The sequence below is a fragment of the Bos grunniens genome, chromosome 3 (assembly GCF_055505025.1).
Source record: "Bos grunniens cultivar Pamir isolate PY7600 chromosome 3, Bosgru_T2T1.0, whole genome shotgun sequence".
Classification (NCBI taxonomy): Eukaryota; Metazoa; Chordata; class Mammalia; order Artiodactyla; family Bovidae; genus Bos; species Bos grunniens.
The window spans coordinates 63,035,456-63,063,408 of record NC_141167.1 but is presented as its reverse complement, the minus strand read 5'-3'; the positions used below and the strand labels follow the sequence as shown (position 1 = coordinate 63,063,408).

The 27,953-nt window shown below is 40.7% G+C and overlaps 1 protein-coding gene and 1 long non-coding RNA gene across 10 annotated transcripts in view; one reads left to right on the top strand and one right to left on the bottom strand.

Moving 5' to 3' along the window:
* ZNHIT6 (zinc finger HIT-type containing 6) overlaps positions 1–6,534 on the top strand; it is a 61,857-nt gene extending 55,323 nt beyond the window's left edge. For 4 of the 6 annotated variants that reach the window (XR_015160376.1, XR_015160375.1, XM_086390917.1 and 1 more), the window contains 2 exons: positions 1,498–1,622; positions 5,626–6,534. Coding sequence is in view for 4 of the 6 variants with exons in the window: in XM_086390917.1 (XP_086247043.1) it covers positions 1,498–1,622; positions 5,626–5,666 (166 nt within the window). In the remaining 2 variants the exon portion in view is untranslated. Of the gene's footprint in view, positions 1–1,497; positions 1,623–1,746; positions 2,632–5,625 lie in introns of those variants that run through there. The other 2 variants (XM_086390914.1, XM_086390916.1) reach the window with 2 other exon arrangements.
* LOC147375709 (uncharacterized) lies at positions 50–27,515 on the bottom strand. Of its 4 annotated transcripts, none has more exons than XR_015160377.1 (8): positions 27,273–27,409; positions 25,280–25,675; positions 24,992–25,103; positions 21,517–21,658; positions 20,727–20,913; positions 20,176–20,386; positions 19,917–20,033; positions 17,658–18,348 (listed from the first exon to the last, which is right to left on the bottom strand). It is a non-coding gene; the product is annotated as an uncharacterized LOC147375709 (long non-coding RNA). The 4 variants fall into 4 exon arrangements; XR_015160378.1 differs by having other exon boundaries at positions 19,917–20,012; XR_015160379.1 differs by lacking the exon at positions 19,917–20,033 and having other exon boundaries at positions 18,059–18,348; positions 27,273–27,515.
* Positions 27,516–27,953: the final 438 nt, after the last annotated feature.

The following is a 27,953-nucleotide window of genomic DNA, read 5'->3' as shown; positions in this document are numbered from 1 at the left end:
TCAGCTGCAAAGTGTGGTGCAAACAGTTTGTTGCTAATTAAGAAACACCAAAATTTGAATGTTTTACTCTTAAAATTACAGCAGATTCAAATGTATCTCAATGGCAGCCTCACTCTTGATCACTGGTATTTCAGTGTACTTTCTTGAGTGGAAGGAAAGAGGATGGTGTTCCAGCTGTCAGGCCTGGTATCTCTTGGTATGTGTGCTTTGCATGTGAATATCATCTGTCATCTGTGGAGATAAGAGAAAGAAAGTTGGAGAACTTCTGCACTACACTGGTGGAGGTTCTGAGGTTTCTCCTCTTTGACATGACATGATAGTCACATGCCAGCACATTCTCTTAAACAGCTCCTAATGAGCTAGCTGAAATTCACCCTTCTTCCTACCTCAGAGAGCAAGCAAGGAAAAATGCTAGGGGCATATATCTTTAATCAACTGAAAAAAAAAATTGTTTTTAAATAATGACTTGAGAATTTCATACTTTAAGGAATATTAACATCTAAATTTCCTGTGACACATTTACTGGCTTATGTCATAGTGAAAATAAAAGTTGCTCAGTCGTGTCTGACTCTGCGACCCCATGGACTATACAGTCCATGGAATTCTCCAGGCCAGAATACTGGAGTAGGTAGCCTTTCCCTTCTCTAGGGGATCTTCCCAACCCAGGAACTGAACCCACATCTCCCACATTGCAGGCAGATTCTTTACCAGCTGAGCCACAAGGGAAGCCTAAGAAAACTGGAGTGGGTAGCCTATCCCTTCTCCAGCAGCTCTTCACAACCCAGGAATTGAACTGGGTTCTCTGTCCTGTATCACAGGCGGATTCTTTACCAACTGAGCTATCAGGAAAGCCCAAAAAGTGCAAGTCACTTAGTCGTGTCCAACTCTTTATAGATAAACTCCATATTTCTTATATTTTGTGCTTTTACCTAATTCATAAACTCAAACCTGTTTTTTTTTTTTAATTTCAAAATAAAGGAAAGCCAGATTTAATTATATGGTAATATAAATTTTGGAAAATATAATTTAGAATTAAATTTTCACAGAAGTATTTTATAGCCAGTTATTTTACTGCCATATATAACTATAAACTATCAGGGCTAGTTGTTTGGTTTTCTTTTAAGGCTCAAACTAAATATATTTGAGGAATTTGAGTTTTTAGCTAGTCGGTATTTTATCCAAGAAAAATTTCATGACATATCAAATATAGATATTATATAAAAGCCTCTATCCCTTAAGATGAAAATGAATAACTTATTCTAGAGCTTTCCTAATATCAAATTATTTGATATGCTTTTGATTTACTTTGGGACCTCATAATAATAGCTCTTTTACCCAATTTTCTTAATGCTAGTAAACTTACTATATTTATAAGGAAACAGCTATTGAATTGTCATCTCCATGTAAAATTTTTTAATATAAGGGACTCATATTTTGTTTATGAATAACTTCAAATAAAAGAGTATTTTTATTTTTGTTTTGCTTTTTTTCTAAAAGATATTATGAGCTGGATCCTGACAGAAGTCTCCTTGACAATTTGAGGGGCAAAGTGATCCTTGAATACCCAACATTACATGTAGTATTAAAAGAATACAGTAATGACATGAAAGTTCTTCACCAAGGTGAGTGTAAATTTCTTCCTGGTAACTTTTAAATAACTGGTGAAATTGAAACCGTTACATGATTGTCTTTATATATTTTCTCACTGTATTTACACACTTAACTGAATTTCCTCTGTAACTACAGATAATGCTATAAAGAAAAATATGATTGAGCTGTTGCTTCTGTCCCGTTTGAGACCTTGTAAGCTTTCATCAACTTAAAATGAATGAATCATTGAATGTCTGCCTCTAAAAAGATGTCCTTTGCCTCTTTGGAGTTCTTTGTATTTTGTCTTTTTCTAAGGTAATAATCTTTAAGTAACAGTCAGTCTAAGATCAGATACATTTATTCCCTAGTTAAAACTCCTTAGAGATTCCTAAAATGAAAGATCACAAAACATTTTTAGCATTCTATACTTTTCCCTCTTTGGTGAGTAGTGAAGTTGGGAGGAAGTACCAAAACTGGAAATTGTATGTGTAAAATGTTAGTATATAAGGTGACTTATCCCTATTTGCAGTTACTGTTGAAACTAATTATGTAGCTGAATGTAAATTCTAGAAGATGAATAAAATTTTAAAAGTACTTCTAAAAAGAAGAAGTTACTTACCTTAACTCAGAACCACTATATAGCACTTTCAGCTAATAATTATAGGTACAGACCGGGTTTCATTGTAATTCCAGAGAACCATAAAATCCTTGGATTGGAAATATGTAGTTCAGGTTTTATTGTTATACCAGCATTATAGACTCTTAATAGGCAATAGCCTTTGTTGTAAGATCTTCTCTGTATGTGTGTATGGTAGCTCTTTTTCTTTGTGAAAGTTAATAGAAAAAAATTTTTTAAACTAGCCAAATTTTGTTAAGCCACAATTTGAAGCCAGATTTTTAATTGGCAAACATGAAGTTTCTAAAAATCAGTTAGCTCTCTAAATCTTTAGGCTAATTCTTGACTTTATGTTTTGGTGGGTTTTTTTTTGCAATTTGAGAGCATCTATTTTTTCAAATTAAATTAGAAATTTCAGTACTAAATGTCGAGTTTCACTTTTTTTGGAAAAAAACTGTAAAACCTTTCTTTTTCCTTAATATAATTCACATAGCTCTCTCTCTAAATGTTGGTTTCAGGGAAAGTTGTTTAGTAATATGGGTTACTAGCCAGAGCAAACATTGTCTGTGTAAATAAACACAGCACACACAGCTCCTCTTTCACCTTGTTTAGGAGTGCACATTGAAGTAAGGCTTCCTGTCACGAAGCAAAAAGAAAAGGCTACTTTTGTAGTGTACTTGGAACCTTATGAAGTAAAATTTGGTATTTTTTGGTGGTTGTTCGATATTTGACTTATTTACATGAACCTCAAGTGACTTGCGCTTTCAGTATAGAGGATCATTTAGAGCTGCTGTGGCAGAGGACTGAAGACGATCGAGCAGGATTTTAAGGACCACATCAGTATTGTCACATCATGAATACATGGACTCTAAAAATAATGCCAGGTCTTCCTGTAGATGCATTTCTTTGTGTAAGCACTTCAAGGTGTCTTTTTCTTTGTACATTCTCACAGCACTGGATATTCTACAGGGTGGTCCCTTAGTGCGGGGGTGGGGGGAGGAGGGCAGAAAGGGGGTGTTATATAAGAACGGGGCATTTTATTTGGAAAGCCTTGAAATTTTTTCTCTCTCCAGAGGCAAAAAATGTTGGATTTTGATCTCAAGTTCATAGCAAAGGTGTCTCTCTTCTAGTTTGGGGAATGTGTGTTTCTGGCCTGGGATTCAGTTGTTTTCACATTTGATGATTGTTAAAATGTTTGTTATGAGTATAGATGGCCATAGTTTATTTTTTTAAAAGTCTGCCTCCATCTATGGACAATAGACAAGTTTTGTTTGCTTTTGGCTTTTTATGAAATGGAAAAGGTTGACTGGAAAAGGTTAAGCAGTTAGTGTAGCAGCACCGGATTGGAGGCGTAGAGTGCTGTCCCCACACCTTGTATCAGTCCAGTGGAAGTGCTCAGAATGGTGTTTCTTGTCTCACAGGTCCTGTTTGCCAAACTTAGCTGGTGGATTTAAATGACACAGTAAAGGCATGCTACATTTCAGACTAAGGAAAAAGAATGGAGCTCCATTAAAAGAAAAAAACTGGGCAACTTCAGTAAGCAGCAAACGGAAAAGCATCCCAAACTGCAATACCAAACAGCACAAAGCCCATTAACTTAAAAAATTAGCAAAATATTTTCCTCTAATATAACTCAGAATCACAGAATACTTCTGCCTTTTTAGGTTTCCCAGGTGGCGCTAGTGGTAAAGAACCTGCCTGCCAGTACTGGAGACTTAAGAGGTGCGGGTTTCATCCCTAGGTTGGGAAGATCCCCTTGGAGGGGACCATGGCAACCCACTCCAGTATTCTAGCCTGGAGAATCCCTTGGACAGAGGCGCCTAGCTGGCTATTGTCCATAGGGTCTAAAAGAGTCAGACACAAGTGAAGTGACGTAGCATGCACGCACACAACCCAAAAATGATTACTTGAATTAGTGAAAATACTAACTTAGAAGTTACTTATATATCAGTCCTTTCTTACTTATTTATTTATTTATTTTGATCATGACATGAGGCTTGTGGGATTTTAGTTCCCCAACCATGGATTGAACCTGGGCCCTCGGCAGTGAAAGCACTGGGTCCTAATCACCAAACCATCAGGGAATTCCCACATCAGTCTCTTCTTGGGCCAATAAATCCTTTCTTCCTTTCTCCTGCCTCACTCCTGCTTACCCCCTCTCTTTCCCTTTCTCTTTCTGTGTGTGTGTGTGTGTGGCATGGTAGGGCAGCAGAGGGGAGGCAGTGGGATGGGGATGGAGTTCAGGCCATCTTTACCGCAGGGCAACTTTACAGTGCAATCAGGTCTATAATGGTTTCAATCCTGAGAAAGCCAGAGGAGAAAACGAATACCTTGTATTCTCATGGAGAGAGACCTGAAGGACTCTGCTAGGATCTTGAACTTCTACAAAGATCAGGACCATATCTTGGGTAGAACCTATTTCAATGCCTTCCTTGTAAAAATGACCTGATGGACACCGGTTTGGTTGCTGGTACAGTGTTACATCTAGGTACCACTGGCAAACCCAAGGAACTTGGCAATTGGAATTTGAAGCAAGATCCAAATTTATGGTTCTAGCATCACCTCTTATTAGCTGGGTCCTTGGCATTCACTCTGCCTCTGAGCTTTATTTTCCTTACCTACACAATGGAGATAAAGGGCTATAAGCCTCAAGCAAATAATCTGTATTTTAACCATAACAGTTTTCAAAGTGTTTATGTGCTATTTCCTTTTAGCTTCCCTGTACAATAAAATAAAGAGAGCAGTTGTTCTGGTTCCCATTTTGCAAATTGAAAAAAAAAACAACAGTCTATAAGTTGGAGTAGTTTACAGTTATATTAGTTCAGTATACATGCTACACGGGGGAAATAAATATAGGAGAGAAAGGCCCAGTGTCTATTCTCTTGGAACTCTCCATTAGTGAGTAAATCATAGTTTTGCTGTAGTCAAGACAACTCCTTTAAAGGAGTTCCATTTCTACTCTCAGTCTCCTTTCCTGGGAAAAGAAGGAGATGGCGATTAGCTAGTCTTCTGTCAGCCCACATTCATTCAATATATACTGACCCTCAATTTTAAGTTTAAAAAAAATCCTGGAAAAATTTATTCCAACCACACTTGGCCAGCCTGAGTGATAATAGTGGTCTGTTCAGTGGTGCAAGTATCGGATCCTACCCACACTGTGAAGTGACCATTCCTGAGTCTTCCACAGAGTCAGGAAGGATGTTACCTCACAAAACATAATTGCCACTTTCAGACATCATTTCTGTATTTATTGTGGCCAGAATTGTATATCTCAGCTGCCTGGGACATGACATGGTTTGTCTGTCCCCATGAGCAGTGCTGTTGGTATGAATCAGAAGGGAGGAGAGAAGAGGGAAAAACAGAACAGGCTAAACAGAAACAGTATACACTCTTGACTGTATGTTTACTTACTTTTTCAGTGAAAAGTGAATCTACTAAGAACATTGGTGATGAAAATTGAGCACTTCTTTTGGAGGAAGAATGTGACAGTACCCAGATAGTGGCAGAGGACCTTGTTGGAAGATTTGGGGGTACTTTCACTTGGTCATTGGAAAGTTTTGTTTCTCTGAAAAGTGATTAAACCATCTTGGAAAAAGAAAATGTTTTAATGTATTTTCTAGCTTCCTGAAAAGCTTAGACTTTAATATGCTTTATTCTGTAGGCTGAAAACTGTGTTAGTTTGATCCAAGGATCCTGCGTTAGCCAAAAGTTGGCATTCTCTTTAGCGGAACCTCACTAAGAAGGGCCATGTGGCACACCAGCTAGCCACAGGAGGACTGGTCTCTCAGATGCCCATTCTTGTCCTTGGGATTTGTGTGTAACTTAACCTCTTGAGACAACTGAATGGATCTTCTATACTTGGGTGGCACCTGGTATGATGTCCTATGTAAAAGATTGTGTAAGTACTGGGAACTTCTATTTCTTACAGTCAGTTCAGAACAGCAGCGATTCCGCATTGTTGTTTGAACCATCAGTGCTCGCGAATCTGGCTTTCCTTGTCCACACAGTGAGCTGTGTCTTACTGTGAATTCTGTGCCTTTCACCCCATTCCAACTCTCCTCTTGGCATTACCACATGGGGTGTTGTGATGAGCAGTTTAATGCTGTGTTTGGAAACATCTAACAATAGCTAAAGAAGAAACACTTGGAACTCTTCAAAGTACTTTTGGAATGTGTATGTGTATTTATGTATATACATGATTTAATTTTTACCTTATGGCAGCTCTGTATACATTATGATCTCACTTATTAAAATTAAAGTTTCCTAGTTTTATTGGAATTTATAGTTATGAAATTGCAATATGACTATAAAAGATTATTACATCTGTATTGCATCTGTGTGCTTAATGGTTAAGAAAACAAATGATAAAATTGAATATCAATGTAATTCATTTTTAGTTTACAATTAAGAAAAGTTTTAGACCAAAAAGAAACCAGAGATATTCATTAAAAGAGACTTGGAAAGATTAGAAATAGGAAAAGATAATGAGAACATTATAAGCACAGAAGAAACTTATAGAATACAAATATATGTAACTTGGGGTAGAAATTGGAGAAGAGCATCTAAAGACAGTAATGGCCCAAAGACCTTTGATATAGAGTAGTGGTAGAAATGTGATTCATAGACAGTAAAGGTTAGGCGTTTGAAAAATACATATACTTTCTAAAGCAGCTTCAGGGATCTTCTCCCCATATATAGTAAAAACTGTGTGTAGAATTATGTTTTTCACAATAATTACAGGATTGAAAACTAAATGGGATTTCACAATCTTAACAGTGAGATTTATCTTCTTGAGACAGGCAAGAAAGATAATGAATTGAATCAGACATGTCACAGAATTGTTACTGGGAAAAGTGGGATAAAGTATACAAAAAGAACATGTGATCTGAGTGTCAGGGTGGAGAGGAATTTCCTGACAGTGAAATCTGTTATGATGTAGTCTCATTTCCAAGAAAAGTGTTGAGTTCCATCCCATCTAGAATTTAAGTTGAAAAACTGGACAAAAACCAAAGGATTTATCCTGTACTTTCCCTCCTGGGGAGGGAAAAAAAAAAAAAAAAAAAAACAGAAAAAACCCCACATGATCTAATGCATCTTTACCATATCTATTGTCTAGAATTCTGTTAGACTTTAAATTATGGACTATTCCTTAGGAAAGAATATAGCAGAGTTCCCTTAATATAACTATCAGATCATTTGATTAATATGCACATTTATTCCCACAGAATTTACAATAAACGTGTTTTAGTGAATAACTGTGTCAGCTGCTTGGATGGGGTAAACTTGGAATAATTCACTGAGAGCCCTTTAAGTTTGTAGTATTAAAACCCAATTTCTTTTTTAGAGGCCTTCACCATTTTGGATTCCTGACAAATTCTGATGAATAAACAAACTCCCTGACCCATGTTAAGTTCAACATCCTGCATTTCATTCACGAACCATATTTTAAAAGGAGAAAGGCTCCACCTGGCCTTCTTTATTTTTTAAACAATGATTTCAAAGGGAAGGTAGGCCTTTCATAATTGCTAATTATTACATATGGGATTAATAGACATAAATTTACAGTAAACAAAACTTGCACCTGTTCATATTATAAATAGGAATTAAAGAGAGTTACTATAATATTCCTAAGTGTAGTTGAGCCAATTTGTTTCATTGTAGCAAGTGATAGAATTCAGGTTTCAGGATGTTAGTGAAATGCTAAACATATAATGCCAACAATTTACTTTATATGTTTTCTTTAATTTGTTTGGCATATACAGTGTGTTGTACCTGACTTCATATCAGGCATTAAATTTTAAGTAAAGATAACCTAAGCTGCTTTTATTTAGTCATAAATGACTGTATTAAAATGTGTTAGGTTTATTTTCAGGTATGTATTGAATACTTTTATTAACCAATCATCCTTCAACTGCAAGTGTCAAAAACTCAAACTAGAGTCAGCATGAAAGGCAGTTCATTGACTCCTGTGCTGGGAAGTCTGGGCATGACTGGGTCCAAACAACAAAGAAGCCATCTGTCTTTCCATCTCCCATACTTGACCCTGCTTTTCTTTTTTGTCCATGGATTGGTTTTCTTTCCCAGGCAAGCTTTCTCTTTGGGGATGCCCACTTTGGAGTGAGGTAAGGATAGTAGGTGACAGCTGTCGACGGTTTCAGCTTACATCATCATACAAAGCTTGGCAGCAAGTTATATAAAACTGGGGGTAAGAACTTTCATTTTAACCAGATTAGATCACATTCTATCCCTGAGCTGATGAGGAGTTCCCCCAAAGGAAGGGGAAATTACCAAAAAAAGGAAGGGTGTAGGGAACAGTAGAGGAAAGGTGGTTCCTGAGAATACAAAAGAAACAAACAGATGTCCATTGCACATTTATTGGAATTTAAGTAGCAGGGGGTTTCTGATTTGAAATCACTTAAGGAGTAAAATTCAGAATTAATCTGGAGGCCTTCATTGGCTTTAACTAGAGATTTTAGTTCCTACGTGTGCCATTGCTGCTGAGTTGCCATTATAGGCTTTTTTTTTTTAATGCTTCCCATTTGTGTTTGACATTATGTTGCTACTGGTTTGATCAGATGCACCGCACCAGTCTGTTTCCAAAATGGGGTTTGGAAATTGCCCATTTCATCAACATATGAGAAATACTGATTTTGAAATTAGAGTTGTACTGGAGGATAATGCTTCAAAAAAATGAAGACTATTTTAGTAAAAATAGACCCTTAAACCTCTGAGGAGGTTTACAAAATATTTTCTTTTAACTTTGGTCAACTGAAAGCTATCTCAAGTATGTGTGCATGTGTTCTTTAAAATGAACTAAAGTGTGGGCATTTTCCATATTGAAGTGTGGTGAGCTGCACTCATTTTGAACTTCATAACCAAATGCATCCTTTAGCCTTTGATAAGCTGCTACACAATTCTGCTATCGCCAGTTTTGTTTTCTTAATGAATACAATACCACTTACTCTTCATGACTGGTCCCCAACCTAATTTTACAGCCATTTCTTTCCTTTATCTCCACCCTTTAACTTCAGTCTCATAAAACAACAAAAACGCTACCATATATACATCCCAAGCATTTCCCCCCCGAAGTGCCTTTCTCCTTGTTCATAATCTCCATATGAGCATATTCTCCCTACTCTCTGAGACTCAGCTTGACCAGTCGTGGCTGTGAGCCTCTCATGCAGAACCCATAGTTATGTTCACACTGCATGCGTCTCCTGATAGGCAGATGCTCATGCCACACTGCCTGTTAAGTGTTTTTAATATCACACTGATAATAAGGTTAATAACTAGCATATATTAATAGCTTACTAAATACCATGCACTATTCTGACACTTGTGAGCCAGGCCTATGTCTGTCTTGTACATCTAAGAAAATAGCAGGAGCCCAGGAGTCTCTCAGGTAGTCAGTGCCCATCTTAGCACCCTTCTCTTGAGATTAACTCACCCTCTGCCTCCCCACTTCCTGAGACAGCCTACCATCTCCTCACCCACCTTCACTCTCTCTCTCATGTTCCTTGCCTCCACCAAGAGTTGGGATTTGAGCCCACGTGCATTTGTGAACAGGGGCTCAGGTGGAAAATGGAACTGATTTATGTTATGTTAGCATTATCGATGGGGTTTAAAATAAATCCATTTTACAGATGAGAAAACCAAGGCAATAGAGGTTCAAACTTATTACACTGTTAAATGATGAATGATGGGTGTTCGATATTTTCCTTCTCTTAATTCCTCTCAGAACCTGGTATTATCTTTCTTCCTGTCTATATAATTATTGCTCAAATTGTTGTTTAACTGGTCTTGAAGGCCAAATCTGTGGTTGATAATTATGGCACAATATCAAGCAGTTTCTGGCATAAAGTAGGATCTCAGTAAAGACTGGATATTGAGATAAGTTGGGAGAAGTAGGGAAGCTCTCTAGGTTGAAAACAATTTTTAAGGTTTTGTTATAGATTGATATCTCTCAGTCTATAGCAAAGCCCCTGACTGATAGGTTAGTATTATTGTCTAAAAGCATAGAACATAGGCACCATTCTAAGCACGTTACAACTGTTAATCACGGATTCTTCACAGTCCGGTGAAGTAAGTACTGCTGTGTTTCATTGACTGCACAGTGTCATTAGTGATAAGATGCGCCATTTTATTAACAAAACAATGCTGCCAATTAAATTGTGACAATGCTTTTTAGAAAATTTAGAATGCTTATGCAAAAAGCTCTTTTAGGAGTTTTATTTCAATAAATCGCAGACTTTGTCAGTTGTAAGACATACCATTTTGTATAGCACTAAGAATAAAAATACATGGTTCAACAAATTGTATGACACATCCTGACTTGAGATGTTAAAATATGGAAAAAGTAGCTAGAACTAATGTAATGTGATATTGAGACAAACATATCATTCTGTGCTTATGTTTTAAATAAGTGAAATTAACTGGGTAAGGCATTCCTAAAACTTCATAGTCTGACCTTTATGACTCAGACCACATGATGCAGCAATTCTTAATGAACTGCTCCACCACTGTCTGTGCAATTTCCTTCAAAGTCACTGACACCCATTCTGCAAGTTCTGATGCTGGTGTTTTAATCAGAAGGTATTTAACAGAAAGGTTTTGGTCAACTGTTATTAAGACAACGGTCTGTGGAATGAGGGCTTCCCAGGTGGCATAGTGGTAAAGAATCTACCTGCAATACAGAAGACACTAAAGACATGAGTTTGATCCCTGGCTTGGGAAGATCCTCTGGAGGAGGAATGGCAGCCCACTCCAGTATTCTTGCCTGGAAAATTCTGACAGAGGAGCCTGGCAGGCTCCAGTCCATGGGGTCACAAAGAGTCAGACACACACCGATTCTGCACGTTCTGACACTGATGTTTCCTGATCTAAAGGTATTTAACAGAAGGATTTTGGTCAGCTGTTATTAAGACGATGGCCTGTGGGATGAAATATTGAAAGATTGCTGATGTCCATGTGTGCCACCAGAGACAACCACACGTGCCCAACAATGACACGTACATCATGACTGTGGCCTGGCCAGCGGCCTTTGTTAAGGCCCTGAAGATTTCAAGAATGTTAAAATGTGGGTTCCAGAGTCAATAAAGTACAGTACCGTCATCCCCATTTTATATAGGAAAGGAAATTAAGGTCCAAACCAGATGGGTTACATGGAAATTCACTAGGCGGGCCACGATTTAAACCAAGGCAAGTCGGGCTTCACAGGTCATGTCCTTAACCATTAGGTTAATTGGACTCCTGGATGGGCTCTGCCCAGGTCATCAAGTCATCCTGAAGTCATACTATGTTTCATAATGATTTCGAGATGACATTACAGTTTACTGCTACTTAAAAGTGGATAATTATTCTAATAGGCTACTTTACCTAACAAATTTTTTGAAAAAGTAGGACAGTTTCTTCAGAGTTTGTGAAACCACTTTTCTTGGAGGTTTTTCTCGCCGTTGATGGACAGTGGGCTGTTTCTCCTAATGTTTTCAGTTCCTGTCTTGAGTCTTTCATCCATGTTACTCATATTTTGCTGGTTTGGGCATAAAAACTTCAATCACTTCAGTTAGTTTGAAACCAGCTGTTAATGCTAGTGCCAGCTTCTTTCAGTGGGATCCAAGATGTTAGTCTCAAGTCTGTTTCACTGTCCATGATGGATTATGCACTGCTGAACTGAGCACTGCTCAGAACTGTTACAACTGACCTCAGGGAACATGGCTGTCCAGGACTATATTGTAAAGGGAGCCCACATGGAAAAGACATAAGGACACAAAGACAGCTGTTAATGATTGTTGGGTTGACCTTATGTTGAGCTGTGGCAGGAACATGTGCTTGGCATACTGGTGAATCCACCTGAGAGCTGGTGGGCATTGCTTCTGGACAGGACAGGCTTGGGGAGCTAGGACAACCATAGGGGAGGAGGTGTAATCTCAGGACCTGTTGGAAATCTTGAGAATGACTTCAAAAGTGGAAACGGGATAGTTGGAGAAAATCCATGAAAAGACAAAGGCCTTGTAAATAGTGAAATCTGAGTCTTAATTCTTAATTTCATGAAAGCAAGTGTTCATGCTCTAAACTGTATAACCAAGGAAAGTAAACTAAGCCTCTTGATTTTTAAAAGGGAAATTTCCATCCCCCTTGGGTAGGTAATGCAGTGTTCATCAAATAACTGTTTCACTTTGTATCTCAGAAAAGCTTTCCTTCTCCCAGTTTTCTGCTAAGTATTCTCAGTTATTTTTACCATGAGAAGAGATTGTCACATATCACCTCTTGGTATGATTTCTTTTGGCTCTTTTGAACAGTTGATTCTAGTTTAAGTCTATACAGAATGATTCTGTGGTGCAAAGACAGTCCCTGAAGCCCAATAACTTCTTATTTTTCCTAGAACCCTGTGGTCCTATCCTTGACTGCTGCTCTGCGTTCCTAAAGAAAAACAGTAGAGTCTGATCTCTGTGTTTTGAAGTTTTAGCAGTTGGTTAACCAGATGCTGTGATGTTGTGCTTTGGCGCCCCCGCCAATGTAGAAGAGACAGCAACTTTTTCCATGTTCCTGACAGATTGGAAGGTGTTTTTTCAAATCCCCTGCTTCAGATCTCTCCCTGGAAAGGTTGGTCGGTTGTTCAGCCAACACCCTTGGCCTGCGTAACGAGTGCAGCTTAGAAGCCTGTAAATAGTTCCTGCCACATTTGGACCCTCACAAACAAAACTTCTAAGCATTGGAAATGGAAAACTTGAGGTGGCCAGGAAAGCCAAGTGAGAGCAGGCATCCAGTCTTCCAGGTAATGAATTAATGCGACTCTGCAAGAAGGAAGCTACTGTTTGTGGCTGACCTGTGTGTGGACAGTCAAAGGGAAAGCATGATCCAGGTGTTCTTTTCTCACTTTCTTAAGTGCCAAGACCTGTTGGGAGGTTTGGTTTGATTTTTTTTTCCTAAGCAATCAAATCTTCCTTTCCCCTACCAAACTTCCGTGCCCCTTAGGAGCATGAAGGACAGCAAGTTCTTTCTTAACCCGTCAAACAGTACTTAATTTGAAATCCTATAACTTAGTCTATTCAAAAGGACTTTAAAATATTTTGTAATCTCCTTTAGTCCTGTTTAAGATTTCTCCAAAGGGTGGTAGTGAATCTGTAAAGCTTAGGCCAAGTGATAGTCCAAGTATAAATTAAAGAGTATGGTAAAATGTGTTGTTTGCTACTCAATATGCATCCCCCTTCTCGTAACACTACCTTGAGTTTCTTTGGGAAGCTAGCAGCTCCTTCTGTTCACAGTGATCTGGTTCAGATGGAATTAAGACCAACCCTAGCTCTAGGGTGGGTTTTCAGCAGCCTCAACAGATCCCACTCCCGTGATCCTGTGTTTGGTTCAGAACTGTGCAGGTAACCTAAGCTGGTACAATCCAAGAGACCTACAGAACAGGCAGATAGAATCTCCCCTACTATAAAGATGCACGTTAAAAGCAGGTTAGCTTGTTTTGCTACCGTAAGGGGAGCCTGCCTGAGACTGGTGACAACTCAGAGGAAGCTGATTGAATCTAGATTAAGCCAAACCCATATATCCCTGTGTAGTGCTCAGTTACATTACCCATTACATTCCTCTTTTTTCCTCCCTTAATCAAGCTTGTGTAAGTTAGATTTTCTGTCAACTGTCAGAATTTAATACCAGGAAATGAAGCGTGGCAAGTTGCAGCCCCTGGATTATAGAACTGGATGAATGAAGATAGTAGAACTTCTGGGTGCTAGTGAGGATTAAGTTGGTCTGTAAAAGGAAAAATAATCTTAACGGGCCCTTTATGGACAGTTTGTGGAAGTTGCACACAGCACTTCTGTTGATATCCCATATCCAGAACTTGGCTGTATAGCCACACCTGCTTTCAAGGGAATGGGAAGAAGTCCTTCTGGTTGGCAATGTGCCTAACTAAAAATTGTGGACTCTTCTTACTAAGGAGGATAATTAGATGGGTATTGGGACAATAACAGTCTTTAACACAGTCAGTTATTGGCAGTTCTTGGTTTGTGGTAAATTGTTTAATGTACACTGGGATTTTCAGCCCATGTGACTCTCTGGGCGGCAGCATTCAGGGACTTGGAAAGTTCAGGTTGTAGGAATGTAGTGGTTGCAGGTTGCAGCCTCTGTACATTTTACAAGAGCTAATGCCTCTAAAACCAAGAAGGAATGAAATAAGGCTTTGCTACAAAAAACAGTTTCTGCCTGTGACCCAAGTCAACTGAGTGTATTCATCTGGATCCTTTGCTGAATAGAAAAGCCAGATTCCTTGTAAAATTAAATTAGTTTGAGCAAAAGAAAAAAGAAGGGAAAAGTACAATAAAGACAGATTGTTATTGTTGTTTATTCGCTCGGTCATGTCTGACTCTTTTGCAACCCCATGGACTGTAGCCTGCCAGGCTCCTCTGTCCATGGGATTTCCCAGGGAAGAATACTGGAGTGGGTTGCCATTTCCTTCTCCAGGGGATCTTCCCAATCCAGGGATCGAACCCTGGTCTCCTGCATTGACAGGAGGATTCTTTAGCCACCTGGGAAGCCCAAAGAAAGATTAGGACCTAGAATAAGTGTGATCTCCCATACCTCTTCTAGAATCCTCTTGCTGCACCCTCCTGACCTGTCCAAAGGGACAGCCGTGCCTCTTGAACAGATGCAGCGGGTGTGCAGCCCTCCAGCAAAGGAAGAGTAGCTCCAGGTCATTGCACTGCATTGCCCCAGAAGAGACCAATATAGAGGCAGAAGCCAGTAATTTACAGCCACCCCAAATCTGTGTTCTAAATGAAGCTATAAATCAGCTAGATCTCTACTTTTATTACTAACTCATGGAACTGACCTGTGTATTATCAGGGTTATCCAGAGAAGCAGAACCAATAGATATATATGTAGAGAGAGAAACAGATTTATCCGGAACTGGCTCATGTGATTATGGAGTCTGGCAAGTCCCAAGATCTACAAGGTAAGTGCTCAAGCTAAGACCCAGGAGAGCAGATGTTTCAGTTTGAGTCTGAAGGAATGTCCCTGTTCAAAGGTAGTCAGGCCAGAGGGATTCTGTCTTACTCAGTGGGTGGTCAACCACTTGGCTCTAATCAGGCCTTCAACTGATTGGCTGAGGCCCACCCATATTAGGGAGAGTAGTCTGCTTTACTGCCTCTTCTGATTTAAATGTTAATCTCATTCCAAAATATCCTTACAGAAACATCCAGAATAATGTTTTACCAAATATCTGGGTACCCCATGACCCAGTCAAGTTGATACATAAAATTAACCATCAAAACCAGAAACACATAGATGGGAACCAGTCTGAAAACTGTCCTTGGAACCCCTTCCCCCACCACAGATGCACTCCCATTTATACCAGAGAGCAATGGTATTTAAAGCTGTGCTGTCCTATGAAAAGGCTCTCTCACAGAAACAGGGGACAAGGGGATCCTCTTAGAAAGTGCAAACTGAGGCAGCCCCAGACCACCACTTCCCTGCAAAATAGGGAGTCTTTGCCACTTTTGTCCAAAAAGATTGTAATATGTGTGAGGCCTGGTAGCCACTGGATGTCCTTTGCAATTTGGAATTTTTCTGTTTTCCCTGTCCTAATATACATAGGGTGTGGCTTAACTTCTTATTTACCCACAGATCACTGAACAAAGAAGAATCACTTGACAAGATTTGCACACTGACATGAAATATTGAACTTGGATCTAGCTTTAGTAATGGAGTTTCACATGATGTCCCTGTAGAGAAGTATCATGCCCTGTGTGTGTGTGGAAGCCATGGGTTGCTGTCAGGCAGCCGAAGGCTGGACCAGGCAACGTTTCTGAGTCCTGTCTGGTTCTCCACATTTCCTCTGAGAGCCACTTCCCCATATCCTCAGCTGCAGGGCTGGTTGGGATTGATGCCCACCTTCCCATTCCGTCTCAGCCACAGTCATTGGTTCAGGAATGGGCATGGAAATCCATACCAGAGTGAGCCTCCAATTTTTGCTAGGACTGCTAGAACTCCATCTCTCTTCCTCACTAGCCTAACTCATGGGGATGTCACCATTTTTGCTGCCACAGGGGACCCAGCGTGAGAAACTAGAAGCAGAGTTAAGAGATGGATCCTGGTTATAACATTTTGCTTTCATTTTGGAATCATTCTGGAGGGCTTTCCCCTCATTTGCAACAACAACAAAATTTCCTAAGTGACATAGAGAATGTGAGGAAACTCAAACAAGCACCTCTTTTTAGTGGTCTTGTTGTCTTTTCCAAGGAGCTTTCTTTCCCCTGTGTGTCATGACCTTTAAGGTCTCTGCAAAACCACAGAATTGTAGGATCTTAGAACCAAAAGGACCATAGAAATCAACTAGTCCAGGACCTCGAAAGACGCTTCAGGGGTTTAAGCAAGGTGATTTTTATGTGATTCATGAAAATTTTTTTATTTTAAAAAATATAATTATGAATCCTAGTAAAATATAACTAGCATTTTCACATTAAACTTGTGATTTAACAGGTTTCGTAATCCTTTTACTGAAGGGAAAATTGAAGCTTTGAGAGATTACTGGATGTTTTAAGGATTGCCCAGATGGTGAATGAAGGGTGAGAGATATTAAATGGAGAATCTTATAACTGGAAGGGAGCCTAGAGGTCATGAAATTACCCTTGCCCACCTCCAATTTCAGAATTTGTCTGAAGCATCTCACAAGTGGTCATCTAGCCTCTTTTTGCATATCCCGAGGATGGAAAGTTTATCACCATTAGAGGCAGCACATTCTGTTTTGGAAGTTTTGATAGAAAAATTCTCCCGTATACTGAACCAAAATCGGCCCCTTGAAATTTCTTTCCATTTGATTCCAGTTTTGCCCTCTGAAGCTACTCCCTGGCTTCAAATGTTTCAAGACACTAAATCCTGCCCTCTTCCACTTTTCCCTCAATACACACATCAGATCTCTTCATGAAATGTGGTTTTCTCACTTTTTTTTTCTTAATTTAACACCCAGATGTCTTTGTTACTATTAAAGCTGTGTGGCTAGAACATGACTTAATACATATACAGTGTAGACTAAACTAGAGCTGTCCCCCGCTTTGTCCTAGACTCTATGTTTCTATTCAGGCAGCCTAAGATCACCTTATCCACGGCTGACCATGAAGTAACAACGTCCATCTTTGTTCGCCATCATTCTGCAGTCAGCTGACTAACTGAACCTAAGTTCATGACTTGTCATTTGTTCTCACTCATTTTCATTCTATCATTTCAGCTTGTTGAGATTTTTTTTCCTTTTGGTCTTGATTTCTATCAGCCAATAAATCTAGGAATAACAAAGTATGAGGGTGTCCCTTGAAACTTAAAAGTAATTCAGAGTACCCAAAAATATGGTAAATGTAGACAATAATAAACATATACAAACTAGTATCCCAGAGATTGATGTAGACTGAAAATATTAATGGATTTAGCATGTATCAATGAGAGATTAGGAGATACTTAGGCAGGTGCTCAACTTTTTTAATATGATGTCCTAACCTTGCCTGTCTAATGTTTCCGCTGGTCAACACCAGAGGCAGACCGTTGAGTTATATTAGTTAAAGGTTTAGCTCAGCATGGGATTTCTTACCAATTTTTCCCTGTTGCAGAAATAAATCTATCTTTGGCCCCTGGGGCCAGTCCAGGATACTGATTGAAGGAACCCATTAGTGAATTAACTAGAACTGAGTTCAAATGCTGACTCTTTGACTTTCTAGTCCTATATCCTCTCACAAGCTGCACAGCCTCTCCGAGCTTCAGCTAACCCAGGAAACAGCACAGTGCCTGTCTCAGGCCAAGAATTACATAGAGTAATATATATAAAGCATCTGGCACATGGTAAACACTTAATATAAGTGGCTATGATTGTTTCTAATTCTCTTAAAACACACACGAAATAATTAGAGGAGTTGAAAATAAAAGTTAGCCCATGGAGACTGGAGCTGTCCATCATAACCTTGCGTACCTGGGTGAGTCAGCTTCTGTCTTGTACTGTCATCAGGACTCTGACAATTTGGTGGAGAAAACTCCTAACCACCCAAAGGCTTTGCATGTTGGGAGGAGCAGTATGAGAGGTTCAGAAGCAGCTTTGATGAAGGAGCCAGCAGAAACCAGCTGGAAATGTTTCCTCCACCACCAGGCAAATGCAGCACTGTCTGGAAGGAAACACAGAAGATACCCGGCCACTAGAAGGTCACTCACTCCTGTGTCACCTGCAGAGTCTTAGGGGACTGAAGGCTTAGGAGTGAAGAGCAAGAAGAGGAGTGGAAGGTAGGCTGTTTCTCTCCCAGTATATTTTTTCCAACCCTGGATTTGCCAGCCCACCTGAATGCAATTCTGAATGTAAGGCAGTTGTGGGTACACGTGTCTGGGCAGGCACAAGCTTCTAAGGATCATGCTTTCAAACAGTAACTGGGCTTGCCAGAGTTGGCCGAGGGTGGCCTCATCTGATCTGAGGATTATTGTCAGGCAGGAGGGGTTTAAATTTTTAAATCCCAGATTTTTAACACATAGGAAAACACCTGGCTTCCTGTGAAATGAATGGCTTCAGTTGGCTTCCTTTTTTTTTTTTAAAGAGTAATCATGCTTTTTTTTCTCTTCATCACCAGCTCTAAGGAGCACACAAGCAATGGATGTCCAGATAGATATCCATCTATGGGCCCCATTGTTAGGACTCCAAAGGCTCCCAAGACTTGCACCTTCTCGGGACCCCATGACTTACAGCACCTCTCTTCCTTGCTCCATTCCTTCAGCATTCAGTGCTGCCCCATTGAGACAGAAGTACCAACAGACCTTTTACTTGGAAGTTCCTAGGCTATTTAATTAGTCATTCATCCTATATATTCAAAGGGCATGTGTATGTGTGTCTGTTTTGCCCTTGGCCACACTGAGTGTTGTGCTTTGTGTGGGGGTTTTCTGTTTTGTTGTGTTTTTTCCCATTTACACAAGGTCACACTCAGAGTTCTTCCTCCCTGAGAGGAGGTTTCACATTCATCACTTAATCTGCCTCCCATTTCCTTCAGTTGGGATCATTCAGCCCTTCCTGAGGTGTTACCATTTTTCCATTTCTTCTTTGCTCCCTCCTTTCTTTTAATAACTCTGGGAGACAGGGAGGCACCTTGTAAAGTTAATTTCCTCAGAAGCTTTCAAAGTAAAGGCATCTCTCAGCCCAGACACCACCACCCCTCTCCACCCCTCAGCAGAGACACACACCCCTCCACGGAGCCTTAGTCACTCTGGGCTGTGCCCGCCGCCCAGGCCTCTCCATGCCCAGCTCTGTCTCAGGGGCACAGTGAATTGCTCTGTCTACTGACTCTTTGGCCTGGGTGTGGGGAGCCCAGATGGGAAGAGCCTCCCCCTTTATTTTCTCTGCACCTTCCTCCCATTTTTCACTTCCCAGCTGTGCTCCCCCTTCCTTTCACTGCTTTCAGCTTCTCTCTGGTACTTTCAGGACTTGGGGGCTGGCTCTCTGCCTGTCCCAGGGATGGCATTTCCTCTTCAAAGGCCTGTGGCTGCAGCCACCCAGCTCTAAGGAGCACACAAGGCTTTGGAATCACTGTGGCTTTTGCTGCCTGCCTACTTGGAAGGCAGGGGCAGTTTTTTAAAACACCCCTTTGGTTTCTTGGGGTGAAGCTTTTCTCAATCTTGTTTTATTTATGTGAACACGATCTGTGGCTTTTGAATGTTTGTGTTAATGGACTAAGCTGAAAGCGTTTCCTCTTACCGGAGAGAGGGCCCCGCACAGCTGGGGGCCAGGCTGCTCAGCTCCGGCGAAAAGTGTCCCAAGAGGAACAAGTTGTCAGCCAAGGAAGTCTGGAGACTGAGAGAAATTCATTGAGACCTGCATGGGCAACAGCGGTCAGAGCTGGGATCATAGACTGGGCCACAGAGCTCAAGAAAAAATCTTTTGATTAATAGGGAAGACTGGACTGGAGGCAACTAGATTTTTGCAAATACATTTTTTAAATTGTGCATATATTTACCAAAACTGTGGTTTTCAACAGCTTGGGTGTCTGATCTTTCCAGCCATATCCCCAGCCTTCTGAGTTACTCCTGGCAGTGTAAAGAAATCCAGCATTTAGCTGATTCCTGAACCATCTGTCCGTAGGGGAGCTGTCATCTGAAAGTGTAGCAGAGTTCTCAGCCTATTGACATGCTTCCTGTGTGTTTCCCTTCCCTTCTTCTCTCTCCGCACTGCAGATGGAAACAGAAACAAAGACCCAAAGGATCCACTGAGTATACGATCTTTCCATAGTTAATGATTGGACATCCTAGTGCTGGTGTGAGGAAAGGAGGCAGGAGAGAGGCAGGTGGCACCAGAGAGGACAGTGTGGAGGGAGGAGGATCCTCAGATTTGCCATGAAGACCGAGGAACAGAGTAGAAAGCCTCGGGGCTGGGGTAGAGTAGCCTTGATGGGCTACTCATCAAGGGGTAGACCCACCATCCCACTAACAACAGCCCATAGCCTGTGTATCCTTGTGTCCAGTGGCCCCAGAAACCTGTGAGCCCTTGAGCTAAAGGTGGGAGACTTACCTGGACAGTCTGTGTGAGGATGTGGGCACAATGAGGAACATGTCTCCCTGCACACAAGACGGAACTGAACAGATTTAGTTGAGAATCCTTCTATGACCTGGGCCAAACGATGGGTCCGCCAGCAGTGCTGCTTGAGTTAGTAACCTCCTTACAAGCAGGGGCCAGCTGGTGCTGGAGCAGAAAAAAACTGCAGCAGAAAAGAATGGATGTGGGGCTCCATGGGAAACAGTTCTTGAGGCAAACTATTCCAGAGTTCCTTTATTTAAGATATGAGTTCAATGTTTGTGACCCATCTATTCAATCTTCACCCTCTCCTTGGACATCATCTTCTAACTCCTTGGTTTAGTGACCACTGAATCTCTCTTCTGACCTTCAGACCTGACCTAACTGCTTACTTGACATGACAATTACACATGTACTCAGTGTAACACATGGCTAGTTCATTCTTTTCTCTACTTCCCCCTAACCAGCTCCCCTGGGTCATCACTATTCATTCAGTTGCTCACACCAGAAATATCAGAATTATCTTTTTCTCTTTCCTTTTCCCTAATACTCCAACCAGCTACATGATCCTATTCATTCAGCTTTCTCTCTTTATTCTGTCCACATCTCATTCTCTCTTTGGCCACCAAACTAGTCCAAGTTAACATCTTTTCTCATCCAGCTACCACTTTGGTCCTCGGACTGGTCTCTTGGCTTCTCTTCTTATCTCCGCATAGTCCATGCTCTATGGACTTAAAGTACAAATTAAAATAATGTATCTAAAATACAATCTGATTGTATTTCTTACCTGTCCAAAACCTTTAAGTATTTTATATTGCTTTTCAGATAAAATCCCAAGTCCAAATTCCAGCCTTGCTTCCTCCTTCCAGCCTCATCTGTTACTAGGACAGAGACCTTATCTTTCCAGTTCATTGCTGTTCCTTCAGCACCTAGAACAATGTATAGCACAACATTGCTTTCTATAAGTAGTAGTTGGATGAATGAATGAATAAATAAATGAATACACAGAATTTCTATGTATTCAAGGATAACCAAGTACAATGCAGAGTGAGAGAAAGCCAATATTATAACCCCTCAGGAAAAATTTTTATTCTAAGACTTCAGTGTATTTTTTGCTTTTGGCTGCACTAGGTCGTCATTCGGTGGGCAGGTTTTCTCTAGTTGCGATGCTTGGGCTTCTCTGTTGTGGAGCACAGGCTCTGGAGCACTTCAGTAGTTACTGCACCTGGTGCTCTAGTTGTATTGAGCAGGCTTAGTAGCTCTGTGGCGTGTGGAATCTCGGTTCCCCATCCAGGGATCGAACCTTCATTCCCTGCATTAGAAGGCAGATTCTTTTTTTTTTTTTTTTTTAGTAATCTTTTATTTTATTTATTTTTTGATATCCTTTTATTTTTTTATATATATTTTTTATTTTATTTTTTAACTTTACAATATTGTTTTGGTTTTGCCATATATCAACATGAATCCGCCACAGGTATACACGTGTTCCCCATCTGATTCTTAACCACTGGAGCACAAGGGGAGTCTTGACTTCAGTGTTTTGATCCCAGGGCTGGAATAGTAGAAAATACTTGAGAAAGCATAGCACAAAATGCAAGTTGAATAAATTGGTCTCCGATATTCTGCCCCATGGGGTCCCCATTCTGGATATAAGCAGCTTGCTATGCTATCTGAAAGATTATCTATGAAGACTGTGGGAACTGAAGGGTTTACAAGGGGAAGAAAAGAAGTGGCATTTGGAAAGATTAGTGTAGAGGATGGTTTTGTTCTGTTTTGGTTTTGGCTGACTAGCATCCACTTCACTCCCTAACAATACCCCAGTTTTCTTTTGACGAAGGATCTCTTCCTGTTGGATTCAGTCTATTGGGATTGTAATTAAGAGCCTGCCTTCCCTTGAGGCCCAAGTTAAACCAATAGATGCTTTCTCCCTAGAAGCAGACTCTTGAGCACAGAGATCAAGAAATTTAAAACATTTGCTGTGTGGAGGAGACCTTCCAGCCATACCATGCCTGCTATGAGACCAGCAAGGTCTGACTGGGGGCCAGTCATCCCATTAATTAGCCCAGTTGTGGGCTCTCAACCATTACAGAATAAACTTATTATCCATAATTCCGTCAGAGTTGTTTCTGTTGTTCGTAACTGCTAGCGTGATAATGTTGGCACAAGGGAAAATTATCAAAATACATTTCTGACATCTTTGAATGTTCTGGGCCAAAGCCATTATGTAAAGCCAAGAATAAACACCATATGCAATTTGACCTTGGGAGTACAATTATGACTGACTTTCCTAACACGGAAATGTGTAACATTCAAATATGGATCTTCTTAAGCTGTGCTTAGTAGCTCAGTCATGTCTGACTCTCCTCTGTCCATGGAAATTCTCCAAGCAAGAATACTGGAGTGGGTTGCCATTCCCTTCTCCAGGGCATCTTCCAACCCAGGGATCAAACTCAGGTCTCCTGCATTGCAAGCTGATTCTTTACCATCTGAGCCACCAAGGAAGCTCTCTTAGAGATCAGTAGCTGAAAATATCACACTTTGGACTGGTCATCTGTATCTAAAAGAAATACATTAAAACCACTTCTTCAACTTTGTCTTTCATTGTACCCATAGTAAAAGACTAAAAGTGATCAAACTTACTACTGGTCTGCTGCTGCTGCTGCTGCTGCTAAGTCACGTCAGTCGTGTCCGACTCTGTGCGACCCCTTAGACGGCAGCCCACCAGGCTCCCACATCCCTGGGATTCTCCAGGCAAGGACACTGGAGAGGGTTGCCATTTCCTTCTCCAAGCAGGAAAGTGAAAGTGAAGTCGCTCAGTCGTGCCCGACTCTTCGCGACCCCATGGACTGCAGCCCACCAGGCTCCTCTGTCCATGGGATTTTCCAGGCAAGAGTACTGGAGTGGGGTGCCATTGCCTTCTCCATTACTTGTCTGGTAAATACAAATTAAAATAAGTACCATGCTCTTGCCAATCAGTTCTGCCAAAATTTAAAAAAAAGAAAAAGGAAAAAAGCAGGCAATATCCATTGTTGATGAGAATGTGAACAAAGGGCATTCTTTCATAGTAGAAGTACAAATTGGTCAGTCTTTCTGGAAAGCAGTTTGGCAGTATCTATCAAAATTCAATACATGTATACCCTTTGACCCAGCAGTTCTACTCTTAGAAATAAAAAGAGTAATACAGGTATAATACTGCTCAATGCAGCATTAATCTGTCCTATCAAAATATTAGAAACAACCTATGTTCCTTAATAGGTTGAGTACATTTTGGTATAGTTTCATGATTCATTCAGTAGCCATTATAAAGAATGTGGTTGCTATGTATGTAACAGTAGTTCATAATATTTTACTGACTGCAAAAAGCAAGTTATAGAATGTGAAGAGAAAAATTCTTTAAAGAAAAAAAAACTATACACAGACTTTATGTATGTGTATGTAAAGACGTCTGAATGTGTACAGAAAAGATCCAGATGGGTTCGCACTGCAGTTAGTGGTGGCTACATTTGACAAATGGGTAGGAGCATTGGAAGGGGAGAAGAGAGGAAAAGAAAGGAAGTTTGATTTTATATTTTATATATTTTGGTATATCTGAATTTTTATGGCCCTTCTCTTACTCTTGGGATTTAAAAAATTACTTTTTAATTTTCTAAAAACAGAAAAAAGGAGTAAAACTGGTAACATATAAATAAAATAATCAGATAACAAGCAAAGTAACCTTTCCAGAGGTCAAGGGTGGGTTCTAACCCATGGGTCTGGACAACAGTCTGGTCTGTCCCAGTAGGTGGAAGCTGAGGGACTAAGCGTACCTAGGTTCTCTGTAAGAGAACCACCTAGGCAAGCCAAAGGAGCTCCTCCTGGAAGCCTTTCCCAGGCTGGGTGAAAATCAACCCCTAAAAGAGTTGGAATTGCACAGCTTATTGTTTTCATTGGCTCTGCCCATCTTACCTTGAACACCTCCTCTCTTGTTCATGAACGTTTAATGTGCCATCATGTTATAGCTGCAACAAGATTCCTGTCTATCTAATGAATTTAATGATACTGACGTAGGTGTCTAACAGACAGCAATTAGAACCTGTTCTGTTCATTGAGATATCGTACCACCAGGTACCTGTTTTTCATGCTGCCTTGTTTGGGCAGAAAGTTTATTTATTTTTTTCTTGTATTCTACTTCATTTCAAAACACATGGTATGTGAAACACACTGTTTTAAGGGTTAAAAACAAAGTTAATCCAATAATGAGGTGGACTTAAAACTACATTTACCTGAAGTTTTCTGTCCTTATAAGTTAAGGGTGGGCCTTCATTTGACTCTGAGTTTCCTAGTTGGCAGAGCGACATGGTAAGGTATAGGGTCAAAGTAACAGTCTTGGTTTTCCTAAGAAATGAAAGGAGAAAGATTTCTCGGCAAGCTTGAATGTATGCATAGCTGAGAAGAAAAGAATCCTACTGCAGTCTCATGGATTTTAGAGCTGAATCCTGATTGATGGCAGTCAACTTACAGTTGTTTTCCAAGGCAACAGTAGTTTCCTTCTTTTCTATGAAATAACATACCTTGAGTCACTTGGTCCCCTTGCATCGTGGTCCCTCCTCTCCAGAGAGGAATCCTTGTGCTTTCTCTCAAAGCCATAGCTTGGGGAAGAAAGCTATTTTGTTCAAGTTATTCTTGATTACTTCGGAACTTCCTAAAGCTCCTGTCATGTGGTTCCAAGTTTAACCATAGTCACTTCGGACATGAGTTTGTTTCCACAGTGATGTATGTCAGCAACCACAGAGTAAGCTTGTATTTTTATATCAATATGATACCCTTTGTTTATTTGTTCCTCAGAGGTTTCACTTTCGCTTATGTAATGGGCTAAGGCATTCTTCGGTCATTAACTCATGCTGGGATCTCCTTTTCCTTTGTATCTCTGATGCGTCATATTCTTGACACTTGACTCCTTTGGATCTCTGAGATACAATGCTCTGAGTTAGTGGGCAGGAGTGGGTGGGAGCCAGATGACATGATGACTTCTCCACCCTTCCCCACACAAGAACCGCCTGAGTTTGTCACTGAGTCGTTTCTGAACTCAGACTTTTGACATCCGTCAAAAATCACATCACCTTAAAACTACGGCAGCTACCAAAATCATCAGGGTTACATGGGCCTGGAAGACTGTAAGCTCCCATGCTGAGTTAAGCAATGGGCCCAAAAGAGTCTCCTAAACTCCAGAGTTCCATTGACCCTGCTCCCACAGAGTCTGTGGCTAAAAGTGGTCAGTCCCCCATGCATACCCCCATCCATACCTACACTATAGGAGGATCTTGAAGGAAACATAAGCTGCAAAATAGGAACACTCCTTGGCTTGGGGCTCATTTTCCTGAGCTCCTCCATATTCTCATATATAGCTATCTGCTCAGATGTCTGATAGGAATCTCAAGCTTAACATGCACAAAAAAGAACTCCTGTTTCACATTCCCACCCCACTCCCACCCACGTACTATTCTACTCTTCTCCATCTGGAAAATCGCACAGCTATTCACCCAGCCACTCGACCCAAAAACTTAAGAATCATGCTTAATCCCACCTCCCCTTTCCTTCACCTTTTAAAAGAAAGTGAAAGAAAGAAAGTGAAGTCACTCAGTCATGTCCGACTCTTTGCGACCCCATGGACTATAGCCTACCATGTTCCTCCATCCATGGTATTTTCCATGCAAGAGTACTGGAGTGGGTTGCCATTTCCTTCTCCAGGAGATCTTCCCGACCCAAGGATTGAACTCGGGTCTCCCGCATTGTAGGCAGACACTTTACTGTCTGAGCCACCAGCCAAATACAGTGTTTCTATTTCCAAAATATATCTGAGTCCCTCCACTTTTCCCCATACTCATGGCCATCATCCTAGTCCAAGCTGCTGTCATCTCTTGCCTGAATGACTGAAATCACTAACTGGGATCCCTAATCTATTCTTGCTACCACTACAATCTATTACCACACAGTATGCAGGGTGGCAGAATGTGTTGTTCCTGTGCTTAAATCCCTCCAGTGACTTCATGCTGCTCTCAAGGGGGGAAAAATGCTGTTGCTCCTGCCCATCTCTCAGATCACATCTCATACCACTTTTTGTGTCAGCTCTAGACACATTAGCTAGCAAATGAATGGTGAACAAGTGATCTGGATGAAAAGGAAAAAAGAAAAGAGGAGCAACAAGGCCACTGTCAGATTCAGACCTAAGGTACCAAAGAGGAAGCAAGCAGAAAACAATGAGAAGGCTAAGCCGGAGAGACCATCCTGCCCATTCAATAAGCTGGGCACAGTCATGTCTGATTATGAAACATGTTAAGAGTCAGGGGCTTCCCTAGTGACTATAATCATAGATGTCCTTTCCATTTGTTTAGCCCAACCTTAGTTCAAAGTAGCATGGACATAAACTTTAGCCCTGGCCTTGACCGAAGGGCCACACACTCCACTTAGTTGAAAAAGCTCTATCAGTCAATGTGTATCAGTGAGAGTTTATACCAGTGAGGCATCGTAGAGCACTTTGTGGACATGGCCCTGATCAGCTTTCACCTGCCAAATAAGCCTCCTTTCCTTTGGGATCCCCTTCCTCTCACTCTTCAGAGTCCTAGTTCAAAGTCCAGCCTCTGTACTGATCTGAACATCTGCATGAATTTCTGTGTGCACTTCTGGAGGCAGCTGGTCCTTCCTCCTCATCCTGTTAATTTCCTTTTCTTCTCCCTTGCCCGGGTCTTCAGCAGACCTGCCACAAACCGAGAACCCACAGGCTGCCAGGAAACAGTCCTTTTCTCTTGTCTGGAGCATAGAAATACAAGGTTAGATTTGGAACAAAGAACAGGATGACTAGATCAGCAAATGAACCCAAAACTTACAGAGATAAGATGTGCTTAGCCACCATTACAAAGGAATGTCATGGTTTCTTTCCACTTGGTTAGATGGCTTACATTAAAACTTTCAGATGTTGGGTGCAGGTAGTGTCTTTGGGACCAACAAGATGGGAATCTAATTACACATCCCAGGAGGGAATCAGCTAGCAGCTGCAGCTCATCTCAGGTCTGAAGTGTCTCCTCACCCAACTGTGAAAATGACCTAATTGTGTACAGACAACAGCAATTGTACAGGGAAAATAATACAGCAATGCAAATATTCAAACCAAATTGGAAAAGCAAAGTAAGAAGGAGCCAGAAAACATTAGATCATTCAAACTGCAACCTGGCCAAGACAGCATCTGGG